The sequence below is a fragment of the Mandrillus leucophaeus genome, unplaced genomic scaffold, assembly GCF_000951045.1.
Source record: "Mandrillus leucophaeus isolate KB7577 unplaced genomic scaffold, Mleu.le_1.0 Scaffold371, whole genome shotgun sequence".
In the NCBI taxonomy this organism is placed as follows: domain Eukaryota; kingdom Metazoa; phylum Chordata; class Mammalia; order Primates; family Cercopithecidae; genus Mandrillus; species Mandrillus leucophaeus.
The window spans coordinates 325,854-335,693 of record NW_012103932.1 but is presented as its reverse complement, the minus strand read 5'-3'; the positions used below and the strand labels follow the sequence as shown (position 1 = coordinate 335,693).

At 48.6% G+C, this 9,840-nt stretch overlaps 1 protein-coding gene across 1 annotated transcript in view; it reads left to right on the top strand.

Annotated features, from left to right (window-relative positions):
- The window catches only part of TRAPPC9 (trafficking protein particle complex 9), a 479,714-nt gene that overhangs the window by 169,962 nt on the left and 299,912 nt on the right, over positions 1-9,840 (top strand). The window contains exon 9 of the mRNA XM_011990156.1: positions 8,002-8,147. Within this exon, the coding sequence (XP_011845546.1) occupies positions 8,002-8,147 (146 nt within the window). The remainder of the gene's footprint in view (positions 1-8,001; positions 8,148-9,840) is intronic.

Below are 9,840 nucleotides of genomic sequence, written 5' to 3'. Positions count from 1 at the left end.
TGCTCTGTTGCCCAGGCTGGAGTGCAGTGGCATAATCTTGGCTCACTGCAACCTCCGCCTCCCAGGTTCAAGTGATTCTTCTGCCTCAGCCTCCCGAGTAGCTGGGACTACAGGCGCGTGGCACCACAACCAGCTAATTTTTGTATTTTTAGTAGAGACGGGGTTTCACCATATTGACCAGGTTGGTTTCGAACTCCTGACCTTGTGATCTGCCCGCCTCGGCCTCCTCAAAGTGTTGGGATTACAGGTGTGAGCCACTACGCCCGGCCATGGGTTGCTTTCAGAAATCTGATTTTAGGTATGACCCACCATCTGTGTAAACATATTCGTGATGGTTTTCTGAAGACTTTAGCTAGAGAAGTAACCCCTAAGTGTCCTGGGGACTCCTTCATCACGTGGATCGTACCTGGTCTCGTTGAAAACTGGGAAGAAGAACTGCCTGAGATTCAGTGTGGTAAACCCACAGAACGTCAGCACGGCTGGTCAAATGAAAGGGAATGTCTTTGGAACATTTGGAGAGCCGGAATATCTCGTAGCCTGCTCTGCTCCCCACCGCTTAGAGAACAGACTCTAATGTACTTGCTTTGCATGGCTTGCAGGGCCTCTGTGGCCTGCCCTGTCTCCAGACTTGATTGTGAGCCCCCTATTTCCCTGGTCCTGCGCTCCTGCTTTTCCTTGTGGAAATACTTAGAGTGGGCCAAATGTGTGCCCGGTTTTGTTCCTGCATTTAGGCTTTATCTCTGGCTTGGAATACCTGTGCTTCCCTGTGCTGCCTGACGATACTTAGTCATCTTTCACGATTTTAGTTCAAGGATTATGTCCTCCATAAAGCCTTTTCTGGAGCCACCCAGGTAGAAATGACTATATTGTCTTTGTAAGTTAGGAATTATTTCAACTATAAAAGACAAAAGACCTAGTAGTAGATAGTCAATAGGAAGTTATTCTTCTAGTCTATTAAGAAGCTAGAAACAGGTGGCCTCTCTGTCATTCTGTCTTTCCCTCATGATTACCAGATGGCTGCTGCAGCTCCAGACAACACATCTACATCCCAGGCAGAAAGAAAGGAGAAGGGGCAGGTCTAGGGATGTCTATCTTTTGCTTAATAGGGAAGCAAAAATGTTCTTGGCAGATTCGAGTAGGCTTCTGCCCCCATCTCATTAACAGGCAGTGTGTCTCATAGCCACCTCTAATTGCAAGACAGGCTGAGAAAATAAATATTTAGCTTTCCTAGAATCTGTGATATAGGTGGGGAATGAGAATGGGGTCAGAAATTGGTGCTTGGTCAGCCAGCCAACAGTATATGCCATATCTTTCTTCCGTGGCGCTTATGGAACTTGACTGTGCATCTTTGTTGACGTTTTGGGTCCTTCTCTCTTCTGTGTCTTTGTAGCCCCCAGGTGACCTTGTGTGTTGAATGAGTAAATAGTTGGATCCCTTAGAATATTTTGTAATAGCAGCTGATAGAAACCAGACTAACTTAGGCAAAAATAATTTATGGCACATGTACCTGGAAAGTTCAGGGAGAAATTCAGGTAGGGCTGGAGTCAGGGCTCAAACAACCTCATCAAAACTTGGTTTCTTTCCTTCTGAGCTCTGTCCTCTGCAGTATTGGCTTTAGTTGCAGGCCCCAGGTGCTATCAGAGTGGCTCATCAGCTCCAGGCCTCACATCCTCTCACTACTGTGTCCAGGAAAAGAGAGCAGGTGCCTTTTAGTAACACCTGTAAAGGAACACTGCTTTCTTTCAAGGGGAGAATGTCCTTTTGCTTTTCACTGCCCCTCATGGAGTTATGTGCTCAGATCGAACTGAGTCCCTGCAAACCACATGGCTGCAAGGAGACCATATATAGTTCCCCTAAAGCAAAACCTAGGAATAGTTGGGCACAGGAGAAGCAGCAAGTGGATGTTAGGAGGCAACTGACAAGGACACAATAGCAAATGACACCTAAGACCCACTCATCCCACCCCACTGCTCCAGATCAAAAGTCCTGGTTTCGGTTTGTGACCTGTAATGCTTATGAGTCAAGATAATGCATTGATGAATAGCTGCCCTTCCCAAGTCAGAAGGCATACCTTGGAAAAGCACAACCTTGAAGCGAGTGCACGCTTTATGACCTGCATGTTCTCTTCCTTGGCATTGTGACACTTTCTGACGCAGAAAGCTGGTTATATGCTTCCATTCTTACTAATAAACAGGCTCGTGTTTTATATGAGACTAATTTTCACCTGTAGATAAAAATGTGCACACCGTAATGTGCTGGCCAGATTAGCTTTTCATGCCCTTCTCCTAAGTTTTTGCCATTTGAAAGTAGGGAGAATTAGGACAGATGTGATGTCCTTGCTCCATAATTCTTTTTTTTTTTTTTGAGACAAAGTCTTGCTGTGTTTCCCAGGCTGGAGTGCAGTGGCGCAGTCTAGGCTCACTGCAACCTCTGCCTCCCAGGTTCAAGCAATTCTCCTGCCTCAGCCTCCTGAGTAGCTGGGACTACATGTATGTGCCACCTTGCCCAGCTAATTTTTGTATTTTTAGTAGAGACAGGGTTTCACTATGTTGGCCAGGCGGGTCTCAAACCCCTGACCTCGTGATCTGCCCGCTTTGGCGTCCCAAAGTACTGGGATTGCAGGTGTGAGCCACTGTGCCTGGCCTTCGTAATTCTTTAGCCTCCTCCTTTTCTTTTTCTTGTCAAAGCAAGATCTTTTTTCTCCTAATATATGCTGTGAGCCATACTTCTAGAACAGACTATATGCCACTTCCTCCTCTAAGACTGTCATGCTGATGTGTGAGGGATACTGATGTGTACGCATCTCTGTAGGTTTCAGAAAGGAAGGATAGTAACTAAAATGCATTGACATTATTTATGCCAAGTGCCAATAAACCCCCTTCATGTAAAATTGGAAAAGCCACTGGCTTTTGTTTAGTAGTCTTATATTCCCATCCCACATTCTGCAGTTAGTTGTGTGACTTTGAACGATTTAACTTCCTCTTCTTGGACTGAGGTTGATGAGACATACCTCCCATGCATGGATCAAATGAAATGTTTGGGAAAGTGTTTTATAAGCAGAAAAACTCTTTGCAGACATGAGTTCTTACAGAAGTTTCAGGGAATTTTGCCTCTAATTAGATGTCACCTTACCATTCCCTGTCAGTTTTTACTTTTGTTTGTACATGTTAAATTAAATCAAATGAATTAGGTCCATCACTCCCTCAAGAAAAGCAGATATGTAGCTATTTAGTTATTTTTTTAAATTCCTGGGTCAGGCGCAGTGGCTCACGCCTGTAATGCCAGCACTTTGGGAGGCTGAGGCAGGTGGATTGCCTGAGCTCAGGAGTTCGAGACCAGCCTGGCCAACATAGCAGAACCCCATCTCTTCCAAAAATAGAAAAAATTAGTCGGATGGGGTAGTGCGCGCCTGGAGTCCCAGCTACTTGGGTGGCCGAGGGACCAGAATTGCTTGAACCCAGGAGGCGGAGGTTGCAGTGAGCAGAGATCGCACCACTGCACTGCAGCCTGGGTGACAGTGCGAGACTCTCTCTCTGTCTCTCAAAAAAGAACAAGTTCAGGTAACCAGAGTGAAGGGAAAATAACAGTGGGATAGAAAATTAAAGTGACAAGTTCTGTTAGTACCTGGAATTTATAATGTCCTACGTAATGGCTGGAGATGGGAGAGAGCACGATTCTGAGGTAACTGACAAGAAGGAAGCGTGATTGGCTACAAGAGCCCCTCTCTCTCAAGAATAATCATGTATCAGTCACACTGGGGAAATGCATCTCTTCCCAGCAATGAGGTGGGAAACCCCTTTAGTGGATTATCTCAAAGAGAACATTCTGATGTTTCGAGTAACATGCTCAGCAACATCCCCATGAAGATCTGGGCAGGTGTCTGACGTTGTTTTGCTGTTAGTCTTCAGTAATGCACACTGAGGGCATGGGGCCGGAGCACCAGCGGATGAAGGCAGCTCTCCCAGAGAACACAGCGGTGTGGCCTGCTGTGGCTGGCTTGAGTTAGCCCTCCTGTTGCCAGCATCTAGGATAACAGGCGGGCCACTGTGCATCACACACTCCTTCATGAATGCCATTTCTCATAAGTGAGCTTTTGGCAGGAGTTGGGCAACAGATAATCCAGAGTTATGTACCAGGCATCAGGAAGAGCTGGTAGGTGTCTGCTGATGCCGAGCGAGGGGAGCAGGCCCGTGTTGTTGGTGCCCTCAGCACCTGGTCCGTGGCAGGCCTGCAGTGAATCTGTCTACAGTGGTTAAATGTCCACATCACATGTAGGGTTGTCCCCCTCTTCCTAAATCCTTGTTCCTCATCTCCACCTGAAGGGAAGCCTGGGCAGTAGCTATTGACTAGGCCAAGGTGCTTCCTTAGGAAAAAAGTCTGGGACTGTCTTCATATATCAGCCAAACACTTCAACATCCTATGCCTGGAAACCTGGATTTTACCAGTTTAACTAAAAAAAAATTGGGGCTGGGCGTGGTGGTTCATGCTTGTAATCCCGGCACTTTGGGAGGCCGAGGTGGGCAGATCACTGGAGGTTAGGAGTTTGAGACCAGCCTGGCCAACATGGCGAAACCCCATCTCTACTAAAAATACAAAAATTAGCTGGGTGTGGTGGTGGGTGCCTGTAGTCCCAGCTACTTGGGAGGCTGAGGCAAGAGAATCGCTGGAACCCAGGAGGTGGAGGTTGCAGTGAGCCAAGATCATGCCATTGCACTCTAGCCTGGGCGACAAGAGCGAGACTCCAGCTAAAAAAAAAAAAAAAATTTAAGTCAGGCATTGCAGGTCAACCCCTATGACATAAGAAGAGCTCAGTAATATGTGCACCTGAAGACTAAAGCTCCTGTTAGTGTTACAGGATAAGTTAGTTGAAAAATGTCAACATTGGTGAGTAAATTATCAGACCTGCTATATAGAATTGTTAGACGTGAACGAATTTACTGCTGGGGATGGCTGCTAATTATGACTTTAGTTTTAGAATAGATGATCAGAGCCATTTTCTTTTCCCTTGAGGACTTTCTTAGTATTTGACAATAAAACTATTTTAGCAATTTACAGGAAAATACTTACTTGTTCTCTGTAGCATGGGAGCCTGAACTAGGCTCACGCAAAGATGGTTTCAAGTAATTATGATGCAGGTAATGAAAAAGGAGCCAAAATACATCCCTATTTTAATTCTATTCCAAAATTCAATTGATCAAATATTTATTGAGTGTCTACGATGCGCTTTTGGCCCAAGGCTAATTAAGAGGAGACGGTAGTGGCCAAGCGTGATCTCATCTGCCAGGAGGTGGCCAAACCCACATCCTGTTACTGTTGCCCAGAGTTAAAGCAGAGGATGGTTCTGATAGAACTATACGCGATCTTTTTTCCTTACTTACGGAATTCTCCGCAAAAATGATAAAGTGTGCACACAGTAGCCAACAGTAGACTATCAGGCCCCTAGTAAGCATGTAGATGATGAACACACTGTAAGTCCTGAATTATTATTAAGGAAGTGGAATAGAGTTTCAGTGCCATTTCCAGTTAACCAGTGAATCTTTAATTTGGGGGCAGTGATGGGCGAGTGGGATTCATTGAATATTTTCTTTTTTGAGAGCTAACGTTGAGCTCCCATACATGGTCTGGTGGCCAAGCCATAAACTTCCTTAAGAATTTCTTAAACCAGAGCTGTTTGGAGCTGATAAGAAATGTATAGCGGCATTCAGGAGGGGAGCGGCTGGCCCCACCTTGCTGCCACAGCTGGCGCGGTCGCCCCTTCCAGCTCGCTCAGTTACTCCGGACTCGGAGCAAGCGGCCTCCACGCTGTCACACACACGAGGCACTAGAGGCCAGCTGTAGTCCCCACCCGTCTCTTCTTAGAGAATTTCCCTGTGAATAAGGTTGATGAATTAAAAACCAGGAAACAAAAGGTGAATAGTTTTTGGCTGTCATTCCTCTTGACCAGTTTGTCTGGCGTCGCTTTCCTGATCAGCACTCTGCAATGCTTTGCACGGCCCAATGGCTGCTGCTCCTGAGGGAAGTCAGGTTTTTATGGTGTCAGCAGTTTCCAAATGGACTCTGTCAAAATCATCCTTGTCTTGGACACTTTATCCCTAGACTTCTGCTTTACTGTTGGCAGCTTCATAGGCCAAGTACGATTTTATTAGTTCTGCAGCTAGAGACAGATAAGGCCCTGGTGCCGCTGTCCTCAGCAGGCTCACAGCTGAGTGGAAACAGATACAGAATGAAATGGTTCTGATCCTGTATGATAAAGGCGTAATGAAGGGCACACACAAAGTGAAGGGAGCTGGGGAGCATGTGCTGGGTGTGCCCTTGGCCTGGAGGGCACGGGGTTAGCACCGTTTCCTGCCGTGAGCCACTGAGGGTGGCGGGAGAGAACCACGCACATGGCAGGCTCCCCAGGGCTGGGATGTGGGTCTCTGGCGGGGATTGTCTGCTGAGTACTGTAGGCGTGCTTTGCACAGGGCAGGATGGAACAAGGCACCTGAGGTCCCTCCTCACTGAGAGAGGTGGGGATTTTGTGGATTCGGTAAGGCAGTCGTTATTACACGGTATAGGTTAGGGTGCACTGTGGCAGAAAAATCAACCCTGAAGTCTTTGTGATTTACTGTAACAACAGTTTCTGCCTCACTCACACAAGTTTGATGCGGGTTGGGCGGCTCTCCAGGGCAGCTGAGCTCTGGGAGGTTGCTCTGTGCTCCAGGCTGCATCTGTCTGGTGCTCCACCTTCTCAATGTCCAGCCTCCAGGATCGCCATGGCTGTGCGGCTGAAGGAGAGAGCTGGGGGCTGGCCCATCGCTCTAGAGTGTGTCTCACAGAGGCCTCGGTGGCTCCCACTCACAACCTACTGGCCAGAGCTCCTCAGGGGGCCTCACCTTCCTGCGGAGGCCAGGAGGCGGGGGGTGGGGGGCCCGTAGATTCATCACGATCAGTGTCACTATCCATCTTCCTGTTTTCCCACCTCCACCCCTCGTCCTTTCTGTCTGACGTCCAGGAGTGTTCGAGATCTTAACCACTGTCTTCTCAAACTGGTCACAAGGGCGACAGCACCTTCTAGTGCTGTGGTTTAAGAGCATAGTGTCACCTATTGTTATTGCTTTCAGCCATGGGGGAGTTGGGGGATTTGGGGCAATATACTTAGCCCCTCCTGTGTGAATTTCCTTATTGATGACATGGAGACAATAGTGGTAGTACCCAAACTAAGAAGGTGGTTGTGATGTTTCAGTGAGATAATACATATGCAGTGGTTAGCACAGTGCCTGATCACGCTCAGGCTCCATGGATTGGTACATTTATCTTAATGCTAGCTGGATGAATTTGAGCATGAGTATAGATTGGCAGACATCCATGGCTGGGATGCTGTGGGAAGCAATGTCAGATGCAGATGCTGCTGCTGGAGAGGCAGTCATGCATGCGAGTAGAGCAGAGGGTGCCGTTGACCTTCTCATAGATGCCATCTCTTCCCATGGGTCAGGGTCTGGCTGCCACTTGCTGCGGGCAGGTCCCTCGGGAAAGGGAGAGGCAAAGAGAGAAGAGCCATTCTGGGCCGAGCAGTGGGCCCCGTGCTAGGAGTCTTTAGCTGGATCCTCCCCACGGTCCACGGGGAAGGTGGTGGCCCCACCTGCACTTGATACACAAGGAACCTACATCTTAGAGATGTCAAGGCACGTGCCCAGAGGCACACAGCTGGTAAGTGTGCAGCGAGATTGCAAGCTGGCCTTTCTGACTCCAGACCACCCTTGGGCCCAGTTCAGGAGCTCCCAGTGGGAAGTGGCTGCTCCCCGAGTTCCAGGGATCGATTTCCCCTCTCTGGGAGAGTCTTGAGTTACTGTTGCAGCGCTTTCCTGGTCTGTCCTGCTGCCTTGGAGTGCTTTTCCTCCCTCCATTTATCTTCTTTCTGACCGATTTACTGTTTTTCTAACACATCATGTTTGGTTGTGTTTATTCTGAAACCAGGCTAACAAGACAGTTGAAGTATTTGTGTTCTGTTTGAAACAACAGGCATGTGAAACTGTTGAATCTCCCTGCCAGCCTCCGGCCACACAGAATGAAGAGCTTGCTGGGCCAGAACGTGTCGACCAAAAGTCCCTTCATCTATTCACCAATTATCGCACACAACCGTGGAGAAGAGCGGAACAAGAAAATAGGTAGGATGTTGATCCTGGCTTTCCCACCCTGCTATGCCACCTGATTTCCAATGGCTTTTCTAGATTTTTAGAACAGAATTTTGGGCCAGTTCATGCATGTGCGTGTGTGCGTGTGTGCGTGTATGTGTGGATGTGTGCACGCATACGTGTGTGTGCATGTGTGCATGCATGCGTGTGTGTGGATGTGTGCATGCGTGCATATGTGTGTATGTGTGCATGTGTGCATGTGTGCATGTATGCATGTGTGTGTGTGCATGTGTGCATGTGTGCATGTGTGCATGTATGCATGTGTGTGTGTGTGTGTGTGCATGTGTGCATGTGTGCATGTATGCATGTGTGTGTGTGTGTGCCTGTGTGCATGCATATGTGCATGCATGCATATGTGTGTTTATGTGTATTTGTGGATGTGCATGTGTGGATGTGTGCACACGTGTGTGTGTGTGTGTAGTCTGTCATGGAAGTTTATTTGATTTGCTGCTTTTGGCAGGCAGTTGCCCATAGATCTAATTTTTAAAAATGTATTTCATATAAGGTAATTTTGTGAAAGTTCTAGAAACCAGAAAGGCTTTTGTTAACTGAGACTTATGTGAACTACAGAAGAGTGACAATTGGAGATGTAGACTGATTTTCCAAGGGCTGAAGTGACTTTTGAATCATCAGAGAAAGATTCAGGGTTGGGTTGTGTTCAGGATTGAGTGGGGGATGAGGTAATTGTGTTCTGTTCTTTTGTGAACACAGGTGATCAGGATAGCCAGTCCTGGGGTTAAGCTGTGCTGTGGGAGAGACTGGGAGTGGACAGTTTCTCCTGAGCTTTCCTGTGTCTGAGCTCTCGTCCCTCCTGCACCAGGGCTCAGCATGCACCGCCGGCCCTGTCCCTTGGTGGCCTTCCCAAAGCCCGGCTGTGGCAGCAAGCTCCCTGTCCCTTGCTGCCACAAAGACACGCCTGAGGCCTCTTGCAGGAGATTGTGATTTCTTGTCACTGGCGACCACTGCTGGTTGAGCCCACATGTCCTGTGACAGAGCCTTGAGGGCCTAGAGGCTGGCCGCTGCTTGGCGACAGCCGGGGCCTCCGAGGAGTGTGAGCGGAAGGCCTGCACGACCGTGGTGCTCTGCGTTTGATACACAGTGCTTTCTTCTCCTTCTGTTTCTTTATTTCTGCTCTTAATTCCTTTAACTCCGATTTAGGAAAAAGGCATTCCAACTCCTTTTTCCACCATGCTTTTCTTCCCAGGACAGAGGCTTCCTCTTGCACTCGCAAGCTCACCCACACCCCGAGTTACGGACTGCAGGCGCTTCCCGACCCCGCCCTGCCCACACCCTTCCCTCCCTGTCGGGTTTCTCATGCCGCCTCCTGCCACCATCACTCTGGTTTAGCCACAGCCACTCCTTTCGGGTCTTGGAAAGAAACAGGCTTGTTCCAGGCCCAGGGCTTTGGGGCTCGTTCTTTCCTCTGCCAGGAACTCGTCCCCTGCCCCTCTGTCATTGTTGTCACACCCTTTTGGTCTCTGTTCACATGCCCCCTCCCTCAGAGGGGCGTTTTCTGATCCCAGCGCCTCGCAGGCCACTCCTCCCGCCATCTCTAGCGGCACTGTCTGCGGTTCTCTTCCCGGCCTTTCTCCAGCCCAGATCCACACTGGCCCGGGATTCTCTTCCCGGCCTTTCTCCAGCCCAGATCCACACTGGCCCGGGATTC